The sequence below is a fragment of the Bos indicus x Bos taurus genome, chromosome 10 (genome assembly GCF_003369695.1).
Source record: "Bos indicus x Bos taurus breed Angus x Brahman F1 hybrid chromosome 10, Bos_hybrid_MaternalHap_v2.0, whole genome shotgun sequence".
Lineage (NCBI taxonomy): Eukaryota > Metazoa > Chordata > Mammalia > Artiodactyla > Bovidae > Bos > Bos indicus x Bos taurus.
In genome coordinates this window covers 73432945-73456155 of record NC_040085.1, presented here as the reverse complement: position 1 = coordinate 73456155, position 23211 = coordinate 73432945, and the positions used below count along the sequence as shown (strand labels likewise).

At 44.9% G+C, this 23211-nt stretch overlaps 1 protein-coding gene across 2 annotated transcripts in view; it reads left to right on the top strand.

Moving 5' to 3' along the window:
* ZFYVE26 (zinc finger FYVE-type containing 26) overlaps positions 1-23211 on the top strand; it is a 67542-nt gene that overhangs the window by 19791 nt on the left and 24540 nt on the right. For both annotated transcript variants that reach the window (XM_027552244.1, XM_027552243.1), the window contains 15 exons: positions 69-137; positions 757-908; positions 2954-3155; positions 4005-4268; positions 6457-6576; positions 6671-6835; positions 8003-8221; positions 8817-8919; positions 9807-10552; positions 12344-12540; positions 16502-16606; positions 18278-18400; positions 18785-18961; positions 20840-21086; positions 21818-21916. In XM_027552244.1, coding sequence (XP_027408045.1) covers positions 69-137; positions 757-908; positions 2954-3155; positions 4005-4268; positions 6457-6576; positions 6671-6835; positions 8003-8221; positions 8817-8919; positions 9807-10552; positions 12344-12540; positions 16502-16606; positions 18278-18400; positions 18785-18961; positions 20840-21086; positions 21818-21916 — 2988 coding nt within the window. The remainder of the gene's footprint in view (positions 1-68; positions 138-756; positions 909-2953; positions 3156-4004; positions 4269-6456; positions 6577-6670; positions 6836-8002; positions 8222-8816; positions 8920-9806; positions 10553-12343; positions 12541-16501; positions 16607-18277; positions 18401-18784; positions 18962-20839; positions 21087-21817; positions 21917-23211) is intronic.

Below are 23211 nucleotides of genomic sequence, written 5' to 3'. Positions count from 1 at the left end.
AACCTCCCACTTTCTGCACTGTAAGGTACTGATGGTTGATTTTCTCTGTTTCTTCCTAATACCTCTAGATGACCAGGACAAAGGTTCCAGATCATCCCTGGAAAATACGAGTAGTGAACTGAGCACAAGTACTTCAGGTATCAGTGTCCCTGCCAGTTGCCAACTTCCAGTAACTTTGCCCTGATAGAGTTGTCATACACCCTGATGTGAAACCTTGGACTGAGCAGTTCTTGCTTGTGTTCAGCAGTGAAGGGGCTATTTCCCTATCAGCTGAGTTACCCATCAGTAGAGAGAAACAGAAGTAAATACCCAAGGAAAGTAGTTGGTACGTAAGTCTTACATTTAAAGATGATAAAGTCTTATATTTAATATGTTAAAGAATTTAGCATATTAACAGATACACACTACCATATATAAAATAGACAAGGATTTACTGGGTAGGTAGCACAGGGAACTATACTTATTATAATAACCAGTAACGGAAAAGAATTTTTAAAAAGAGGAGATATAACCAAATCACTTTCTGTGCACCTGAAAGTATGCAATATTAACTCTACTTCAACTGTACTTCAGATTTAAGAAGAAGATAAAAAGATGATAGCATAGGTGTGCCCTTCATTTGAGGAAAAACCAAGATCTATTTATAGACCTTTTAGAGGACTTTGAGAAGGATAGGAGTTGGGCAGCAGGTGACAGGATAGTTTTTCCCCAATTGCTGTCCCTTCCATAGCCGCCCATGTTCCTGTATCCCAACAGAGGGAAGTCTGAGTGCTGCGTCTGGGAAGAACGAGCTGGAGGGCCGATTGCAGCCGCAGCCTCACAGTTCACTCATCCCCATGATGTTCTCCCCACCGGAGTCACTGCTGGCATCCTGCATCCTCCGGGGGAACTTTGCAGAAGCCCACCAGGTGAGCTGGCTTCTTGTGCAACAGGCGTTAGGAGCCTCAGCCTTACCTTGTCGCAGGAAAGCGCTAGGGCAGCCTTTTACCTTCCGGGACCCGCGGGCCACAGGTAGAGGCAGGTGTGTGTGCAGCCAGAGCCACTCGGGTGCACCCGAGGGCGCAGTTCCAGCAGGAGAAGCAGGAGGGAGTTTGCGTGTACAGAACCCCATCCACCCCATGGGGGTGGGGGGGGGGGTGGGATCCACCCCATTGAGCACTGTGGATTTCAAGAGCCAGCTAGGGGAGATTTAAGCTGTTGAATCATTTGTTTTCTTAACATAAATGGTGTTTTAGCAAGATAAAGTATTGGGCGGCAATCAAAACATTGATTTTTATGTCTTTCCTTGTAGTCCTTCTCTGAACGTATATGTGGTTTTATATAGTTAGAAATCACTGTGCAGACCATTTTTAACAAGAAATAGAAAGCCAGTTCAATACGCAGGAAGTGGAGGGGGGCTAGCAGACTGTTAGGTTCATGTGTGTAGGGGAAATTGCAGGGAGTGAAAATGGAAAGACCCTTACTCCCTCTGAGCTACTCTCTCTGAGCTTTGATATCCTCACCTGAAAACTGGAGTTAAATGTAATACCTGCTTGTGCTGCCTCCTGAAATGTTAAGAGGATTGTGTGTAAGCTGTGAGAAATACAGGAATCCTCTGCTATTGTTTAAATGTAATAGCACAAAAACCCACCATTGTAATTTTTAAAACTCTCTTGTTGTACTTATGATGCCTATGCTGGTCTCTTAACACACAGGTCAGAATTTTTCTTTCATGTGAGTTTACATGGAAACATCTATGCAATGGGATAATTTTTGTTTAACTTCCTCTGACACATTTTAGCTCTTGTATTTTAATAACAGTAACAATTCTGTCCCTCTCAGGAGGATAGGACTCTCACTAGCCTTTCTGACACCCAAACCAAGAAGTCAGTTATGAGGTCCCCGATGCTTTACCACTAAAGTGCTCACTTCCTTTTCTGAGAATTTGAGTTTTTCTTTTCTTCTTTTCTTTTTTAATAGAAGTTTTTCAACCTGGTTACAGAGCAAGTTGTGCATATAAGAAAATGCCAAAAAGTATTCACCAGAAAATAAAATAAGATTAAAACTAATTATCCAGAGGAACCAATACTAAAGATAAAAGTATATTTTTTGCCAATGTCTTTCTGAAATATATGTGACCTTTATATAGAGCCAAGATCACTTTGAATCTAAAATTTTAGTGCCTTTTTACATTACAAGTATTTGCTCTGTAACTGATTTTAGTAACCTTATCTGATCATGTAGCTGTGTTTGACCATTATTTTCAATCCTGTAATCATTGTAATAACTAGTGTAAAGATTATCACCTTTACACATTAAGACTTTGGAATTTTTTCATTAAGAAAGTTTCTCATAAAAATGACTGAGTCAAAGAATATAAACATTTTTAAAGCTCCATAGATTGCCAAATTGCTTTTCAAAAAAGATTGTGACGGCTCATTCTACCACCACCCCCTGAGAGTTTATTTTTACACTTTGTCCTTATGATAGATGCACAGTAGTATGACTTTTAAATTCCCTGAATTTAAAATTTAAAAATCGGAAAGACCCTTACTCCCTCTGAGGTACTGTCTCTGAGCTTTGATATCCTCACCTGAAAACTGGAGTTAAACGTAACACCTGCTTGTGCTGCCTCCTGGAATGTTAAGAGGACTGTGTGCAAGCTGTGAGAAATACAGGAATCCTACTTGGAGGGGAAGGCATTTTTTCATGTGTGTATTAGTCACATGTATTTTCTCTTTGAAATTGTCTACATCATTTGCCTATATTCTGCCGGGGCTCTGGTGACTCTCTTGCTGACTTTTATGAGTCATTTCTACATTTGATCTACTCTCTGCACATCCAGCACTCTTCCAGCCCCCCAAAGCAGCTGTCTCAGGGCCAGAGGCTGATGCCTAGCAAGATTTCAGATCTGTAGACTCTCCCCACTCCAGCAGGCCCACCAAAAGCCACACTCCTTTCTCTCCTATGACAGGTGGTGTTCACCTTCAACCTGAAGTCTTCACACAGTTCTGGGGAGCTGATGTTCATGGAGCGCTACCAGGAGGTGATCCAGGAGCTGGCCCAAGTAGAACATAAAATCGAAAACCAGAACTCAGACGGGGGCAGCAGCACTATCCGAAGAACAGGAAGTGGCCGTTCCACCTTGCAGGCCATCGGCAGCGCTGCGGCCGCAGGTCCGGCTTCCCTCTTGTCGGGTGCTGAGGGAGTTGTGGGAGGAGGGTGTGGGCAAGAAACCACCCAAACCAGAGGCTCACTGTGAAGATGACAGAAACCCAGGGCAGGACGCTTGCCTTGAAAAACAGCAGTCCTGACACCCCCCGAGTCATTTTCTAGCTGCGGCCAACTATGCTGACCACAGGGGTCTCTCACCTGCTGCTCGAACTATTCCATTAAGTCTGTCCTACGTGACTTATACTGAGGAGTGTGAATGCAGTTTCCACCATGGGTTTTGATGGCCATTATCTTGAGCTTTGGGGAATTGATTAGTGTATCTTCTTCCCATGTAGTTATTCAGGGATTATTTTACATTCCTAAAAAGTGAAGAAGTTTTGTCTAACATCTGTGGCCTGGGGTTCTCAGATCTCCAGGCCCAACCTTGGCTGTACTGTAGAAAGAGCTCATCCTTTCATTGTTTCTTGAAAGTGGAACCTTGTCCCATTTTTTACATCTTTTGCCGGTCTAGGCTGTATATATCAAGTTACCATCACACACTGCCCCTTCTATATGCTCCCAGAAATTTTCTTTACAGATTCAAAAGAATATATGCATATGCTTTTTGTTTTTAATATGAATGGGCTTTTATAACAAGTACTATTTTCTGCTTTGGTTTTTTAGCAATATATTTTAGAGATCTTTTCAGATGAGCACACACAGACCTACCACATTCTTTCTCAGCCTACTTTTAGGCCCGACCTGGAAGAAACCCTTACTCCTCCTGACCTTATAACTACTTCTCAAAATAAAAGTGGTAGTGAGCATCATTTTAACCTCTTGCCTTTTACCCCCAACCGCTGGGTGTCCAGGGATGGTATTTTATTCCATCTCTGATGTGACCGACAAGCTGCTCAGCACCTCTGGAGACCCCATCCCCACGCTCCAGGAGGACTTTTGGATAAGCAGTTGCCCAATGGAGCTCACTGCTCCCCTGAAAGAGGTTCTGGAAGACCTCAGCCCGCCCGCCATGGCTGCGTTTGACCTGGCTTGCTCACAGTGCCAGCTCTGGAAAACCGGCAAGCAGCTCTTGGAAACAGCTGAACGGCGCCTTAACAGCAGCCTTGAGAGTCAGGGTGAGTATGCTTCTTTCACATGATCCCTTTATTCTCAAATAAGGAGACAGGGTTCTGAGATGCTTGATAATTGTACAGGAAGAAAGTTACTGGGGAAGGAGGGACAAGGAGAAAGGATTGTTTCTTTATTTCTTCATGTCCATTCTGGTGACTAGTCTATTGAGAGTCTTGCCTTCTTTTCTTTTTAATTTATTTTATTTCTGGCCCTGCTGGGTCTTCGCTGTTTCTCTAGTTGCAGAGAGCCAGGCTACTCTCTAGGTGCGGTGCTCAGACTTCTCGTTACAGTGGCTTCTCTTATTCAGAGCATAGGCTGTAGCACGTGAGGGACTCAGTAGTTGTAGCTCCCCGGCTCTAGAGCACAGACTCAATAGTTGTGGCATGAGGGCTTATTTGCTCTGCGGTATGTGGGATCTTCCCAGATCAGGGATCAAACCCATGTCTCGTGCATTGGCAGGCGGATTCTTTACCACTGAGCCACCAGGAAAGCCCAAGAATCTCACCTTCTTAACAGACATAATAGTCTACAGTCATTTGGGGAAATTTTCTTCTGGTTTATAGATAAACTCAAGAAAGAGATAAACATTCAAAACTGGTTCAAATGGCATTGGTGATACAGTGGTGAATATAGTTGCCTTCCAAAAATGGTACAAATGGAATTTGTGCCCCTAAACTGCATACCTCCTCCACAGTGAATCCCACTTCACTCTAAACCTGGGTCTCAAACTTGTACACCAGGTATAAGGGAAAATTTTAGTGGATCACAGTTAAGGGGAGGATTGTACCTTGAGGTTAATGATATCCCAGAATGTGTCTATGGAGTTCTTAGAGGAATGAAGGTAGAGGAATGTGAAGAAAGAATTAGGCAAAGTGTCACTCCCCGCCCATCCTTGATACACACACCCAACACTGGAAGGACTGACGAGGCAGAGAGAAAGGAACGTACTCTGAGTAATACGGAGGGTGGAATGGTGAACAGGTGTGACATGAGTAGCTTTCCCTGGGTTCAGTGATTCGCTGGGAGAGCCCACAGGACTCAGCATACAGTTATACTCATGGCTACAAATTGTATCATCAAAAGGACACAAAGCAAAATTAGCAAAGGGAAAAGGCTCATGGGATAAAGTCTGGAGGAAACCAGACATAAGCGTCCAGGAATTCTCTCCCACTGGAATCACACGGGACGTACTGAACTCTCCCAGCAGTAAGTTGTGACAAACAAATGTGAAATGTTGTTTACTGGAAGCTCATCAGTGACCCAGAGCCCAAGGTTTTTACTGGGGGCTGGTGACAAAGGCACCCTCTGCCCAACATGTACCAAACTTCCAGAGTCTCGGAAGGAAGGCAGGTGTTCAGCATAAACCACACCGTACAGTTTAGGCACAATCAGTCACTTCCATCATTTAGGGAAAATTTTGTCAGTGTAGAAAAGCTTCTACCAGTCAAGTTCGGAGATGCCAGCCAAGGACCAGCCTTGCCAGCAGGCCTTTCTGAGGATAGCAGTCTCAGGCCTTCTGTGTTAACTCTTTTATGCACACCCTTCTAAATCACTTCTGAGCGGTTGGCTTGAAATCCTTTAATGCTGACATAGTTGTTCTAAGAAAGTGTGCTGTGGCATACACAATGCTGTTTTTACTGAACAGTTTACTGCCCCCTCGTCTAGCGCTTATATTCCAAAATGAATGAAGATTATATAATGTTCAGGCCAACTGGTTTCATGCCAATCAGGAATTAATTTAGTACCTGCTGCATTTCCAGATTATCTGAAGTTTATGGAGCACAAGAGAGGTATAAGGAATAATCTCTACATAAAGTTCTTTATAGTCTAGTCAGGGTATCAGGATACCATTTAAAATAATCAGAGGAGACTGGATACCAGATCAAATTCTCAACTAAGAAAGGTACCAAGGCAAATCCACAAGAAGTACCTGGTTGGCTTGGGACAGCAATTCCCCAGGAATACCAGAGCTCCTGGGTCTGCTGCTGTGGACAGCTGAGGCATCTTGCCGCAGATAGCCCTGGAACCACAAGCATGGAATACACCAGATTTACTGGTCTACTCAACTGGCACAGCATCTACCTCCCCCTTAATATTGAAGGAGATAAAATTTGACATGTAAATACAGGACTTTCAATCTCTGAAAGTACCTTGTGTTTTTTCTGCATTCCCTCTTGATTCATCCATTTCCAGGTCGCCAGCTAGACCACGTATTCGTCAATGCTGATGGCATTCGAGGTTTTCCAGGCGTTCTTCAGCAGATCAGTAAGATTCTCAATTACCCACTTGTGTCAGCCGGGCAAATCAAATCAGGTGAGCTGCTTAACTACCTTTTTTTAATCTCCTGGACTCGGAACGTTGGGTCAGCATCAGACCTGACTTTTTCTTTCTCGTTTGCTCTCCATAGAGAGTGGAGAGGATAAAGGAGGAGGTCCCCCACGGTGCAGCATTGCTGAGCTGCTTCAGATGTGTTGGCCCAGCCTCACCGAGGACTGTGTAGCCAGCCACACCACCCTCTCCCAGCAGCTGGAGCAGATCCTGCAGTCGCTAAGAGAAGCGCTAGAGCTGCCAGGTACCAGTCCTTCTGTGAGGGAGCAGTTGAGGTTGAACTAGGGAAAGGACATAGCGGAGCGTGAAGGAGCACATTGGAAGGGAGGCTTAGGACTCAGAAGTGGGCCCTTGAGTGTGTGTGCTGAGTCGCTTCAGCCATGTCCGAGTCTTTGCCACCCTGTAGACTGTAGCCCGCCAGGCTCCTCTGTCCATGACATTCTCCAGGCATGAGTGGGTTGCCATGCCCTCCTCCAGGGGATCTTCCTGACCCAGGGACTGAACCCAAGTCTCCTGCATTAGCAGGTGGGTTCTTTACCACTAGCACCACCTGGGAAGCCCAGCAGTGGGCCCTACCAGCACTGTAGTTAACCAGGACTGGTCTTGTAACTAATCCCACCTGTTTGCCCACCTCCTAAGTGAAGGGATGCTTAGCGCACCATTAGCTGGTGCACGTTTCTCATTCCTAGTGAAAGATATACCCAGAAGTCACTCCATAAACATTGGCAAACCGTGCCCAAAAGAGTGCTGTGCATTTCGCAGATGAGTTCAAACTGGAACTCTTCACCCTAATTTCTCCAGACTCAGAACTCTTCCTGGCTGAGAATCACTTGCACGGGGAACCAAGTTGGGATTGTGTGGTGAAAGTCAATCAGTCGTGTCCTACTTTGCGACACCAGGAACTACACAGTCCATGGCATTCTCCAGGACAGAATACTGGAGTGGGTAGCCTTTCCCTTCTCCAGGGGATCTTCCCAACCCAGCAATCAAACCCAGGTCTTCCACACTGCAGGCAGATTCTTTACCTGAGCCACCAGGGAAGCCCAAGAATACTGGAGTGGGTAGCCTATCCCTTCTCCAGCAGATCTTCCCAACCCAGAAATCAAACCTGTGTCTCCTGCATTGCAGGCAGATTCTTTACCAACTGAGCTATCAGGGAAGCCCTTGGGATTGTGTAGCTGCCTTATAAGTGTAATACCCAAGCTGTAGGATGCCCCATGCAGTATATACTTGCGTTTATATTTCTTAAACTTAGGATTTTATAGCTGCCTTGTAAGTATAATACCCACCTATAGGATGCCCCATGCAGAACTGAGCAGAGGCTCAGTTCCCATATTGTGTTGGAAATTGACCCAAAGCCAGATGCACAGACTCAAGACTGCATGCCTTCTCCTTCCATAACTCTTCCCAGAGCCCAGGAGTACCCCACTCTCCTCCCTGGTGGAGCAGGTGGCCCAGAAAGCTCCGGAGGCCGAGGCCCACCCTGTGTATATCCAGGCTCAGCTCCTCCAGAAGAACCTGGGCAAACAGACGGCAGCAGGCGGCAAGCAGACTGACTACATGGGCACCTTCTTCAGGTACTGCAGCACCCTGGCTGCTGTTCTCCTTCGGAGCCTGAGCTCTGAGCCTGGTAAGTAGCAGGAATACAGCCAGGACCGGCCCACAAGTGTCTAGGGCAAGGAAGAAGAAGGCACACGATGAAGAGGTTCTAGGTGCAGCAGTAGATTTATGAGGTCCTCTCTTATTCACCTCTATCTCCCCGATGCCTCATACAGTAGTACAGCACACGAGAGTATTCAGTACATTTTGATGGCATTAATGACTCAAAAATACTCTCTCAGATCTTCGATCTACTGTGGATATGAGAACTGAGAAGAGGAATTGAGTCTCTGTTTAAAATGCCAGACGCTTACTCGAGTCCACAGAGCAAGTATTACCACAGAGCAAGTATTACCTGCACTTCAGTCGCATGGAAGGGAGCAGAAATTGCTATTTGTGGCTAGACCTGTTCACTGAAGTGTGTCTGTGGTTGGAAGTCTTTAGAACAGTGCTAAGGCGTGATAAACCTGTGGTCAGCATCATGTCAAGAATACCTTTTACCTAGAAAAATACCAATGAAAGGACTTTCCATGTAGTTTTGACACTATTTTTGTTGGTGAGTCTGGAAAATAGGGCTCTGAATGTTGCGGTCAGTGATGCAAAGATCACTTTCTTTACTTCTGCAGATCACGTGGAGGTCAAGGTAGGAAACCCCTTTGTTCTCCTGCAACAAAGCTCTTCCCAACTGGTGTCACATCTCCTGCTTGAGCGACAAGTACCCCCAGACAGGTAGGAGCCACCCCATGAGTGTAAGGCATGGGCCTTCCTAATTGTTTCATCAAGGAAACCAAGGGCTCAGTGGAGCTGTGTTTGAGTCCAGTACAGGAAGTGGAGATTTCTTCAACTTTTCCATTAATTTGCAGTTACTCTTATGCAGGCTTCATTAAAATTCAATGTGCCTTGTTTCTTCCTATCCCCATCTAAATAAAGGGGTTAAAATCAGATTAAAAATAAATAAGTAAATAAAATAAAGAGGTGACTCTACTTAAGAGTAGGCAAAAATCCAAAACGTTGGTAACACAATTAGTTGGCTAGGCTGTAGGAAAACAAACATTCTCACAGATTGCCAGCAGGATATAAATCGGTACAGCCCCTGTGGGAAAGCAGTTTGTCCATGTCCACTAAAATGACGATCCGCATTTTTGACATTTTTGGCAGTCCACATTGGGAAATTTATCCCAAAGCTTTATTATACATATGAAAAATGCTGTATGTACTAAGTCATTTTATCACAACTTTGTGTGGCATAGCTATCGTCCACTAATAGGAGACTAGTTAAATTCAGGTTCCTCCAGATAATGGAATGCTGTGTAGCTATAAAAAAAAAAAAGAATGAGGGGCCTCTCTGTAGATGGATATGGACAGATCTACCAGATGTGTTATTAAGTAAAAAAGCAAGGGGCAGGGCATTGGGTCTAATAGGCTGCCTTTTGAGTTAAAAAGAGGAGGGGATTAAAAAGATTAGGGTTAAAAGTTAAAAGATTGAGTTAAAAAGATTAGGGGCAAACAGAGAGTCTGCATTTACCTCTGTTTGTTTAAACGTAAAGAAATTTGGAGATTGAGTGATGGTGCCCAGGTACTCAAGCCTTGCGTGCCCTCTGCTTCTTTCCCTCCAGGCTGGCAGCCCTCCTGGCCCAAGAGGGTCTGAGCCTGAGCGTGCCACAAGTCATTGTCAACTGCTGCTGCGAGCCCCTCACCCTCTGCTCCTCCAGGCAGAGCAAGCAGACATCAGCCCTTCTGACCCGCCTGGGCACCCTGGCCCAGCTGCACACCTCCCGCTGCCTGGATGACCTCCCACTTTCCACGCTGAGCTGCCTGAAGTCAACTGAGAACCCCACACTGGAGAGAAAGCCCCCTTCCTCCCCGAGGGACTCATCACCCCCAGCCCTCACCTCCTCCGCCTTGGCCTTTCTGAAGTCCCGCTCGAAGCTGCTGGCTACCGTGGCCTGTCTGGGGGCTTCCCGGGGGTCAAAGGTCACCAAGCCCAGCTTGTCTTGGAAGGAGCTTCGTGGCCGCAGGGAAGTGCCTCTGACAGCCGAGCAGGTAGCTCGGGAGTGTGAGCGTCTCCTGGAACAGTTCCCTGTGCTGGAGGCCTCCCTCCTGGCTGCCTGGGAACCCCTCCGAGGGTCCTCCGAGCAGGGGCAGAGTCTAGCCGCGAGTCTCTGTGGCCAGGCCAGTCTGTCCACCGTCCTCCTGGGCCCCCATTCTCCCACTGCCCTGGACGTGCTCACCGAGGCCTTCGAGGAAGCCCTGGTGGCTAGAGATTGGCGCCGGGCCCTTCGGCTCACTGATGTGTACGGACAAGATATGGACGACTTGAGCAGCATACAGGATGCAGTCTTGAGCTGTGCAGCGGCTTGTGGTGAGCAGAAAGCTGTGTCTCCCTCCTTCAGCTAGTGGTAATAACATTGAGCGTTCACCGAGTGGCTCATCATGTCTGATCCTCACAGGAACTCTAGAGAAAGGTGCCGCCATAGTCTGATGATACTGAGAGGCGAGCCAGGCCCAGAGTGTGGGAAACTGCCCAGGATAGTCAGTGGTGAAGCAGAGCTTAGAACCCAAGCCCATCAAGCTTTGGGACAGGCACTCATAACCAGTATTCTCAACCCTGCATATCAGAATCATTGGCAAATGTTATAGACTACAAATATCTGAGCCCCATTGCCAGAGAGAAGGCAATGGCACCCCACTCCAGTACTCTTGCCTTGGAAAATCCCATGGACGGAGGAGCCTGGTAGGCTGCCGTCCATGGAGTTGCGAAGAGTTGGACACGACTGAGTGACTTCACTTTTACTTTTTACTTTCATGCATTGGAGAAGGAAATGGCAACCCACTCCAGTATTCTTGCCTGGAGAATCCCAGGGACGGGAGAGCCTAGTGGGCTGCCGTCTATGGGGCCGCACAGAGTCGGATACGACTGAAGCAACTTAGCAGCAGCAGCAGCATTTCCAGAAGCCCATGATAAGTTTCAGGCAAGTGTTTGCTTTAAAAGAGCAATCAGCAAAGTTTTTCTGTAAAGGGCTTTGTAAGCTCTACAGGCTTGGTGGCAACCTCTCGGATCTGTCATTACGGCATGAAATCAGCCATAGACCATAAATAAGTGAGTGTGGCTATCTTCTAGTAAATCTTTATAAAAACAGACCCTTTCCCTGATGGTAAAGAACTCACCTGCCAGTGTAGGAGGCACTGGTTCGATCCCTAGTCCAGGAAGATCCCACCTGCTAACAGAGCCCATGGGACCACAACTATTGAGGTGGTCAGCTGTGCTCTAGAGCCCATCACAATAAGAAGCCTGTACACCGCAACTAGAAAGTTGCCCATGCTCACTGCAACTAGAGAAAGCCTGGGCAGTGACAAAGACCCAGTGCACTCAAGAGTAAATAAATAAATGATTTTTAAAAATTATTTAAAACATACATACACAAGGGCCTGCTAGTTAACTCCTACTATAAAATCTCCCCAGGAGACTGACGTGTACCCAGAGGTGAGAGTGGCGACCTTCAGCCCTCCACTAGGGGGAGCAAGAGCCAGGCAGGCTGTGAGTGGGTCCTAGGCTTCTCTATGCAAAGGAGAAAATCCTTCCATGAGAAGGTAGAGAAATCCATGACCAGCTCCGAGGTCTTAATGGCTTCGAGTCTGTGTTTCAGCTCTATGATGTGGGAGTGTGAGAAAGAGAGCTTCTAAGTAAAAACAACAGTAAAAAAACAAAAAACACTTAGTTTGCCTGCAATAACTTTCAAGTCATAATGTAGGAAGCAGCATGGAAATACAGGGAAAACCAAAAGTTCTGCTGACAAGTTGAGTCTGAAACGGTGCTGTGCATGCAGCTTGCCAAACCATGGAGCTCCTCATCTGTTCTTCTGTCTTCTCTCTTTTCATTCTTTCTCCCTTTTTTCCTTTCTCCTCTCTTCTCTTCTCCTTTCTCTTCAGAAACTCCCATGACTTTGATTTCATTTGCATAAACAAGAAACAAGATACAGCATCTGTCCCCATCATAGAATTGTTCCAAGTGTAAAAACTAATTCGGGTCGGATGGATCTTCAGGACCCACCCAGCTCCTGTTTGTAAAACTGAACGCAGCCCTTCTCTTAAGAAGTAACCTGGACTCTTGAGCTCCCGTGCCAGGCTTGCTGAACATCTTTTTGTCTCGTAGACAAAGAAGGTTGGCAGTTCCTGTTTGCTGTGAAGGATGCATGTCTGAGAAGTCAGCTAACACTGCAGTTTGTGGACCGGTGGCCCCTGGAGTGGTGCCTGGAGATCCTGGCCTACTGCCTTTCAGACACAGCTGTCCAAGATGGGCTGGAGTGTGAGCTACGGAGAAAGCTCGCAGAGCTGCAGGTGTATCAGAAGGTATACGACCTGGCATCAAGAGAAAGGAAGTAGGCTTCTTACCCTGTTACCAGCTCCAGCCTGTTCTCATGTGATGGTGGATTTTAAGAAACAAAATCTAGGCCTGGCTATTTCTCTGTGTCTAGCTTCTATTCTTAGGTGAATATCGATAGGGTCTCTTACCTGGTTCCCATTGTATTGACTCCTATGATTTTAAATATATATGTGTCAGATGAGGATTAAAAATCATAACAAGATTAACACTGCAATGATGCTGTACAGTCTAAAAAGCATCTTTTTTATGTGTAGGCATACCTTTCTTTTTTTTGATGCACTTCGCTTTTTTGCATTTTGCAGATACTACGTTTTTTACAAATTGAAGGTCTGTGGCAACCCTGTGTTGAGCGTCTCTTGGCACCATTTGTCCAATAGCATTTACTCTCTTCATGTCTCTGTGTCACATTTTGAGAATTCTCACCGTATTTCAAACTTTTTCATTATTATTATATTTGTTATGGTGATCTGTGATCAGTGAACTCTGATGTTGCTGTCACAAAAAGATTACACCTAGATGAAGGCTCAGATGCTAAAAAATAGCATTTCTTAGCAATAAAATATTTAAGGCATGTGCATTTTTCAGACAATGTACAATTTATTGACTACAGTACAGTGTAAACATAACTTTATTTGCACTGGGAAGCCAAACAATTCGTGTGACTCACTTTATTATAACATTCATTTTGTCGTCGTCTAGAATTGAACCCGCAGTACCCCCAAGGAATACCTGTATATTTGAGCTTTGTGTACATTTTATGGATATGGTGTCTTTGTTGGTGATGGTCAAGAGTTTTTATAGAATTTAATCTGTCTTCTTTAAAGATTATTTTAAACTTCAGTTAAAGTTCAGTGTTGCTGTTGTTCAGTCACCTAGTTGTGTCTGACTCTGTGTGACCCCATGGACTACAACACACCAGGCTCCCCTGTCTTTTAGGGAAGTTTGCTCAAATTCATGTCCATTGAGTCAGTGATGCTATCTAACCATCTCACCCTCTGCCACCCTCTTCTGTTTTTTGCCTTTAGTCTTTCACAGCATCAGGGTCTTTTCCAATGAGTTGGCTCTTCACATCAGGTGGCCAAAGTATTGGAGCTTCACCATCAGTCCTTCCAAGGAATATTCAGGGTTAATTTCCTTTAGGATTGACTGATTTGATCTCCTTGCAGTTCAAGGGACTCTGAGGAGTCTTCTCCAGTACCACAATTCAAAAACATCAATTTGTTGACACTCAGCCTTCCTTATGGTCCCAATTCTCACTTCTGTACCTGACTGCTGGAAATATCATAGCTTTGACTATACCAACTTTTGTTGGCAAAGTGATGTCTCTGCTTTTGAATACACTGTCTAGGTTTGTTATGGAGCAAGCATCTTTTAATTTCATGGCTGCAGTCACTGTCCATAGTGATTTTAGAGACTAGGAAGATAAACTCTGTCACTGCTTCCACTTTTTTCCTTTCTGTTTGCCATGAAGTGATGGGACCGGATGCTATAATCTTCGTTTTTTGAATTTTCAGTTTTAAGTCAGCTTTTTCACTCTGCTCTTTCATCTTCATCAAGAGGCTTTTTAGTTCCTTTTCACTTTCTGTCATTTAGAGTGGTATCATCTGCATATCTGAGGTTGTTGATATTTTTCCCAGCAATCTTGATTCCAGCTTGTGATTCATCCAGCTCAGCATTTTACACGATGTACTCTGCTATACCTTGTCATACTCCTTTTCCAATTTTGAACCAGTCTATTGTTTCATGTCCAATTCTAACTGTTGCTTCTTGACCCACATACAGGTTTCTTAGGAGACAGGTAAGGTGGTCTGGTATTCCCATCTCTTTAAGAATTTTGCCTTCTTTCACTTCTTTTTCTTGGGGATGGTTTTGGCCACCATCTCCTGTACAGTGTTACAAACCTCTGTACATAGTTCTTTAGGCACTCTGTCTAAGAGATCTAATCCCTTGAATCTATTTGTCACCTCCACTGTATAATCATAAGGGATTTTATTTAGGTCATACCTGAATGACCTAGTGGTTTTCCCTACTTTCTTCAATTTAAGCCTGAATTTTGCAATAAGGAGCTCATGATCTGAGCCACAGTCAGCTCCCAGTCTTGATTTGCTAACTGTATAGAGTTTCTCCATCTTCAGCTGCCAAGAACATAATTTGATTTTGGTACTGACCGTTTGGTGATGTCCATGTGTAGAGTCATCTCTTGGGTTGTTGGGAAATGGTATTTACTAAGACTTTGGCCACCTCATGCGAAGAGTTGACTCATTGGAAAAGACTCTGATGCTGGGAGGGATTGGGGGCAGGAGGAGAAGGGGACGACAGAGGATGAGATGGCTGGATGGCATCACTGACTCGATGGACGTGAGTCTCAGTGAACTCCGGGACTTGGTGATGGACAGGGAGGCCTGGCGTGCTGCGATTCATGGGGTCGCAAAGAGTCGGACACGACTGAACAACTGATCTGATCTGATCTGAAGACCAGTGTGTTCTCTTGGCAAAGCTCTGTTAGCCTTCGCCCAGGTTCATTTTGTACTCCAAGGCCAAACTTGCCTGTTCCTCCAGGTATCTTGGCCTTCCCACTTTTGCATTCCAATCCACTATGATGAAAAGGACACCTTTTTTTGGTGTTAGCTGTAGAAGGTCTTAGAGAGCCGGTCAACTTCAGCTTCTTTGGTGTTAGTGGTTGGGGCTTAGACTTGGATTACTATGATATTGAGTGGTTTGCTTTGGACACAAACCGAGATGATTCTGTCATTTTTGAAACTGCACCCAAGTACTGCATTTTGGATTCTTTTGTTGACTATGAGGGCTACTCCATTTCTTGTAAGAAATTGTTGCCCACAGTAGTAGATATAATGGTCATCTGAATTAAATTCACCCATTCCTGTCCATTTTAGTCGGCTGATTTCTAAGATGTCAGTGTTCATTCATGTCATCTCCTGCTTGATCATGTCCAATTTACCTTGCTTTAGGACCTAACATTTCAGGTTCCTGTGCAGTATTGCTGTATACAGCATTCGACTTTACTTTCATTCCCAGACACATCCACAATTGAGCGTCGTTTCCACTTTAGCCCAGCCACTTCATTCTTTCTGAATCTATTAGTAATTGCCCTCTACTCTTCCCTTGTAGCATATTGTATACCTTCTGATCTGGAGACTCATTTTCTAGTGTCATATCTTTTTGCCTTTTCATACTGTTCATGGGGTTCTCAAGGCAAAAATTACCTCAAGGTTTGCCATTTCCTCCTTCAGTGGATCATGTTTTATGAGAACTCTTCACTATAACAATAGCCATTTTGAAAGGGATAACTGAAAGTGACAATTTCACTTTCAGTTCAACCTTTCAAGTGAAAGGTTCTTGTGATGTATGTGTTATATTCAAGATCAAGAGGCTTAGGGAGATAGATTTACGTGATACAGCTACATAACAAGTATACATATATGCTAATCTTTCCAAGTGTACTGTTTAACCAGAGTCCAGAGCCCTACCAGGGAAAGTGAAAATGGCAAGTGAAAAAGATTTTCTTTCTACTCTTCCTCAGCAATTTTCATGCTGAGCTAAAATGCTGCCTGAAGGGTGATCCCACAGAGCATTCAAGCCAGAAGAATAACCTGGATAGAGTTTTGAGATGAAGGAGCAAGGGACAAGTGACCCCAGAAGACTGAACAAGCTGCAAAGGACAGAAGCCTCTGAGAACTGTCCTACAGTTGGGGCCTCCCCACTCCAAATCTTGGCTCTCTGGTTATACTTGCCAGATTGGTTCACTCATCTCTCCAAACACTCTGTCCCATTGGTTCTCATTCCCTCTCTCTCCTGGCAAGTTTGGTACAGAGACCTGGGGATGGCCCATCCCTGGAAACTCCAGGGACTTGTTCCTGGACAGAGAAACTACAGTGTGGTTTGATAGCTTTTCTTGTCTTCCCTTAGATTCTAGGTTTGCAGTCTACCCCAGTGTGGTGTAACTGGCAGGCCCTGAGGAACTGTTGTGCTGAGGACCCATCGACTGTCATGAACCTGATTCTGGAAGCCAAGGTACCATTTTCCTGGGTACTGTTCTCCTTCCTCCTCTTTCTAGATTTGCCCCTCCTTAGCCAGTTAGGTAGACTCCTTTCCATATGTCAAGGTTCACAGTTTTTTCTATAATTACATAACACTCTTTTTTCTCTTTTTTATGCATGTGAAACTTACCAACATTCAGAGAAGTGTAAAGAATAAGGCAGTTAACGCTTTTGAACTAACACCCTTGTTTTCATACATGAAATTTCCTACACTGTCCACAGTAGGTACAAAATACATACCCAATGTGGAACTGCTGCACGAGCATCCTCACCTTTACTAAGATGTTACCACATTGTTCTGGCCCAGTTAGTCTCCCACTCACAGTCCGTATTGCTGCATCTTCTTGGCAATTTTGGCATCGTCCAGCTTTTTACTTTCTGCCAATAAGACGGTATCTCATCATTGTTTTAATTTACGTTGTCATGATTACTAATGACCTCAACTACCTTTCCACATGTTTGTTGGACATTGAATGCTGAGTAAATTTTTTCTTTACCCTTTAAGAAGCTGATCTGTATCATAGATCAAAATGTAGATGTGTTTATTCAGGTGCTGACTCATCCAGGGAACCTTGATTGACCACTGCTAGACGATGGTGAAACTAAAGGTCATTCAACTTAGCCTTTGCCTTTTCCTTTGTGCCGCTCATTATTTTGGGAAGGGGGTGGGTAGGGCGAGGGTGGGGGGCAATGTGAGACATATCCCTAGGTGATTGTGATATACCAGGTGACAGAAGCAAGCCCAGACGGTGCTGGTGGCACAGGCAGGGCATCTAATGTAGCCTGAGAGACAAGGGAACATCCTGAAGAAGGTGGCCCCAGGCAGAGTTGTGGGGAGAGCCTTCCACATGCCACCATAGAACACTCAGACGTAGCTCTGAGAATTCCACCGTCTGAAACTTTAATCCAGAGTTCACAAATTGGGGGTGGGGATGCAGAGAGTAGCAAGGGTTGATATCAATGGAATCTAACACCAACGTGTTTATTTGGCCTGTGCAATAGTGGTCTGTGGAATTTTTAGCTTTTCATATTGATTTCATTGCCAGCATTGGAAAATAGGGAGATTTTTCAATTAAAAAAAAATGTTTTTGTAATTTATTTTTTCTGGCCGTGCCACAAAGCATGTGAGAGATAACTTAGTTCCCTGATGAGGAATTGAACCCATGTCCCCTGCAGTGAAAGTGTAGAGTCTTAACCACTGGACCACCAAGGAAGCCCTAAAAATTTTTTTTGAAAATTTTTAAACTCTGGCAGCATGGGGCCTGCACAGTCATATGGCCACAGTCAGAGCTGAGTGGGCTCTGTCTCCTTTGACAGTCCTCTCCGTCCTGCCCACTTCCTTAGTATCTTCCCGGCACCGACACCAAGTGCTTGTGGCTGTATGTCATCTGTTTCTTTTCTATAGTCGAGCTAAGAAGAAAAGGACATCTTTAGCTGCCTACTTGCACCATTTTCAGAACTTACCTTGCCAATTGTAGTCCTTTATGATCCCACTTTAATCCCACAACGAAGTTCCCATCAACACTTCCCAAGCTGTCCTGGGGCTTTGGCAGATTCAGGACTGCTGAGAAAAACCAGGCAAGCGTTGAATGAGTGACAAGGCCTGGATTTTAAATGGGTTGAAGGCATGTGTGTTTCCTTCCAGGAGTATGAGCTGTGTGAGGAGTGGGGCTGCCTCTACCCTATTCCAAGAGAACATTTAATCAACCTACATCAGAAGCATCTCCTCCACCTTCTAGAAAGAGGAGATCATGAAAAGGCTCTGCAGGTAAGCCTCCAACTCTTCCCAGTTTTCTTTGGGGAGGGATTCAAAAGTTGGTCGAATCGGATGGCTCTGTTCCTACTGGATCCCATTCAGAGCACTCACAGTCTCACATCTGCTCCTCCATAAGCTGGTTATAGTCACCCTGCCTGTAAGTGCCAACCTTACATTAGATACCAGGTGGGCAGCTGGGTCCAAGATCCTGCTGATCTCTGGTCCTGTCAAAATCATTTGTGAAGCTGAGGAGTGGTGGAGGGAAAAAAATGAGTGCAGAAAAAGGGTTAATCCAAAGTGAATAAACTGAAAGGTTCTGTTCTCAAACAAAACAAGGCTGGACTAAGAGTTCTTCTACAGGCCTCACCTTTCTCCTCTACCTTCCTCCTGCAACAGCTTCTACAAAGAATTCCCGACCCCACCATGTGCCTTGAGGTCACAGAGCAGTCCCTCGACCAGCACCCTAGCTTGGCCACTTCTCACTTCTTGGCCAACTACCTCACCACCCACTTCTATGGAGAACTGACTGCTGACCGACACCGTGAAATCCAGGCACTGTACATGGGATCCAAGGTCAGGAGGGGAAGGGGCTGTTGGGAAAGCATGCTGGTCCAGCTCCCACTTCAGAACTTGCTCTCCCAGGCACCTGCCTTCCTTGACCTGTGCTATACAAAGTCTTGACCCTAATAGCCCACCATATCCCTTAGAACTTAGCGTTGCCTACTGCTCTGCCTCCAAAGTGAATTTTACAGTCCTCCTAAGTTCTCTTTATGCTTTGCCTGACATCTGCTATATCAAGGCTTCTAAAGTCTGACTATGAATTAGAATCACCTGGACTTTCTAAAAATAGCAGTAGTTGACTCACACTCTAGAGTAATTACAACTGAACTTTTTGGGACAGGACCTGCCTGCTTTCCAGAAGGATTCTGATGTGAAGACTTAAAACTGCTGCTTTAAATCCTTAAAACTACTCTGTGCTAAAGGAAAGGGGTCAATTGTCTATTGAAAGGTTGTTGTTGAATCACGCGAAAACACCAGGATTCTTGGCCCCCAGAGGAGAAGAATTCAATCTGGGGCCAGAGACGAGGCTTGATCACTCAGAGCTTTTGTGTAATAAAGTTTTATTAAAGTATAAAGGAGATAGAGAAAACTTCTGACATAGGCATCAGAAGGGGGCAGAAAGAGTACCCACTTGCTAGTGTTAACAATGAAGTTATATACTCTCCAGTGAATCCAAAGAATGTCTGGAGGTTGTAAAGACCTCATCACACCTACTCCCATAATTTACATTTTAAGATAACAGAAGGTTGAATCCAGAGACTGTCCTTAGGCAAGATACATTATTGTTATATAATCCTAAGCAATGTGGAGAAAGAAAAAAACTGTGTCAGAAGGTTTAATCCAGAGACTGTCCTTAGGCAAGATACATTATTGTTATATAATCCTAAGGAATGTGGAGAAAGAAAAGTTTGTCCTTTCTTCCTCCTTGAGAATTCCAGACCCCTCTCTCCTTGGGAACCCCTAGACTCCCTATCAACCTGCCTAGGAACTGACTCTCTCACTATGCAGTGGGATAACAAGTCCTTACCCTTGATGTGTAACCTAGTAGAAGAAATTACAAGCTAATTTCAGTGGAGTAGTGTTTAGGAAAAGATAAGGCCTTCTAACTCTCTGATGATTGTGGTTGCCTGTCATACTGTCCCCTGAGTATAGAACACACCGCATGAATAGAACCAGTGCTGGTAGAGCCATGAACATGACCACCAGCCTACTTGCTAAGAGTTCAACCACGTAAAATGATCCTAAAGAAGATACACCTGTTTTTCTTTTCTGGCTGTACTGTGCCTGAGTGGAATCTTTGAAGACTGGCAATGATCAGAGCCAGTGAACATATTTCAAGCCCAATGATAACAACCCCTAGGAAGAATTTAGAGTCATCATTCACCTGTAGGACCCTGGAGATGCCAGGTTTAGTTCACCTTCTATTGCTTATTCTAGCAAAGCCTCAGAAGGACAGAACGGTGACTTTAAGGATCAGGAAGAAGTCAATCATGCCTGGTTGGTCTAGGCTGGGGGTTAGGAGACCAGCACCTGTGAGCCAAATCCAGTCCTCTGCCTGCTTTTATAAATCATGTTTTATTGAAACACAAGCATGTACGCTCATTTACCAGTTGAGTAGTTGCCACAAAGACCTTATGGCCTTTGTCTGAATATTTAAAGTCTGAAATATTTACTATCTGAACCTTTCCAGAGACAGTTCCCCTCATCTTGATTGCCACCTGGAGGATTTAGCTAGGAGTCCAGCCTTACTTCCTTTCTAAAAGACTCCCAGCCAGCTGGCCAAGAGCCCATTGGTCCCAGATACCCTTCCCACTTCCCCATGAGAATCTTGACTTTCTTCTGAAGTTCATATCCTGTTTCCTTCACGCTGGGGCTCTCCCCCACTCCCAGGTGCTGCTGACCCTACCCGAACAGCACCGGGCCAGCTACGCCCACCTGTCCTCCAGCCCCCTGCTCATGCTGGAGCAGCTGCTCATGAACATGAAGGTGGATTGGGCCGCTGTGGCCGTGCAGACTCTGCGCCAGCTGCTGGCCGGCCAGGAGATTGGCTTCACCACGGACGAGGTGGATGCGCTGCTTTCCAGATACGCGGGAAAAGCCCTGGATTTCCCATACCCTCTGCGGGAGAAACGCTCAGGTAACGGCCAGCGTGCTCAGGGGGAGTTCTATGTGGAGAAGGAAGTACTGTGCTCCATCCTTAGTTTCCATTTCTCTTCTTTTATGGTTTTGAGTTGATAGAGAATGAGAGGATACGCTTCAGGAGAGAGAGCTCTTTTGTATAGGAGAGATCTCAGTCTTGGAGGAAGTGGCAGGCTAACCTGAATGAAATGATGGTGGATAACCGCCATGTGCATAATAACATAAAGGTTCAGAAAACAGAACATGCTGAGAGTGGTGTCTGTCTAGCCTTGGTGCAATGGGCTCTTAAGTGCCATCATTTTGATTTGAGGACTATTCCCAGGGTCACATCAGATGTCACTAGTATGTGAGCTGACTCAGCCTCTAATAGAATGAAGAAAATTAAATAAATGAGGGCTAATGTTCCCAGCCAGCTTTTTTTTTTTCTTACTCCCTACCCTCCAGGACTATCACTTAAATATCTTCCACTTCCCTCTGGACATCTTTAGATTTATTCTGTAAAATCCTAGTGTCTACATCATTTATCTCACATGCCTAACATAGTTTGTTTATTGAGGCATTTGAGAAGCATGCTTATGACTATCTTAGACGCCCTTCTCTCATTCTTTGCATACCTGGTAGAATCATGGGATGACAGTGAAACCAACAGGGCTTTGAACTAAATTCCTAGCAAAACAAGTAAGGTTTGTTTATGGTAGAATGATCTGTCAACACTTTCCTTCCCTGCAGACTCTGTAATTCACCTCCAGGAGATTGTCAGTCAGGCTTCAGACCTCGAGACCTTGTCTAGGTCACCATCAGCCGAGTTCTCTTCTGCTACTGCTCCTGGTAAGAATGAGTTCTGAGAGTTACCCATTTTTCAGTTCAGTCTTGCCTTACTCTGATTTTTTTATTCTTTTGCTGCTTTTTTCATTTCCAGTCACAACATTCTTATTGGTTTTGTTGATTTGTTCCAGCTTTGTATATCCCAGAAAACTCAACATATGAACGATTCTTATTATTTGCAATAGTATATCTATGAAGATTCCACAATGAATTAGCAAATACTGAACCATTGCTCCTAGGGAAAATATGCTTGTATGTGTGTGTATGCTTGTACGTACACAGACGTATATATACGTATATATAACATTTCACATACATTATAATCTCAAACTGAAGGCAGTTCATCCCAGTAGATTCTATTTTCTTTATTGTACAAAAGAGAAAAAGAGGCTCAGAGTGTTAAAGTGACTTGCCTGAAGTCACCCCATCCACGAATGCATATTGAGCATTTGGGATTCAAACCCTGTCCAGCCATCCCCAGAAGTGAGCTTCTTGCACTCCCTGCTGCACTGTCCTCTGCTGGCTCCATTCTCTGGTCTGCTCTGTATAAGGAAGCAAAACATGACCTTACTCAACCGTAGATGAGAACCTGCATAATAACAAGCCTGCAACTCCAATTATTCACCACTCTATATGTGTCTACAAAAGCAATGCAAATACCGATTTTGAAGTTAAAAGTAGATTTTAACAAGTAGGCCACTTCACAAATACGGAATCTACCAATAAGGAGGATCGACTGTTCAGTTGTCATGTTCATTCTGGCCCAGTCCTGCAGGCAGTTATTTACGCCTGTCACCCACACTGGGTGCAAGGCCTTTGAAGTCTCCTGCCATTTCTCGGTCACCCCTTTTCACCACCCTTCCACTCCAGTCTCCTGACTTTTGCCCAATGGGCTGCACTCAGAAGACGCTCAGCGAGTGTTTGTTTTGCCAACAGTCAGGAGAACAGGCTCCTGGGGAGAGGTCAACAATTCCTCTTCTTTTGGGTGCTGCTAAGAGTCACTGTGTTCCCAGTTCTCTTTTACTGTGACGTGCCAACATCATTCTGCTAGGTACCATACCATCCTTCTCCTTAGATACCATAGAGCAAAGTGGCATTTTGTGGCCCAACTTTGAGAAGGAGCCATGCTTCAGGATAATCAGCAGACCTGACAGAAGGGCTCAGGTATACAGGGATATGAGCAGCTGCACAAATCTGCATAAGGCAGCCTGAGCAGCTTTAGTGTACTTAATTTTTTCTTTATTTTTTATTATACAAAACTTCCAGTACACAAAAGTAGAGAGAATAGTGTAATGAAG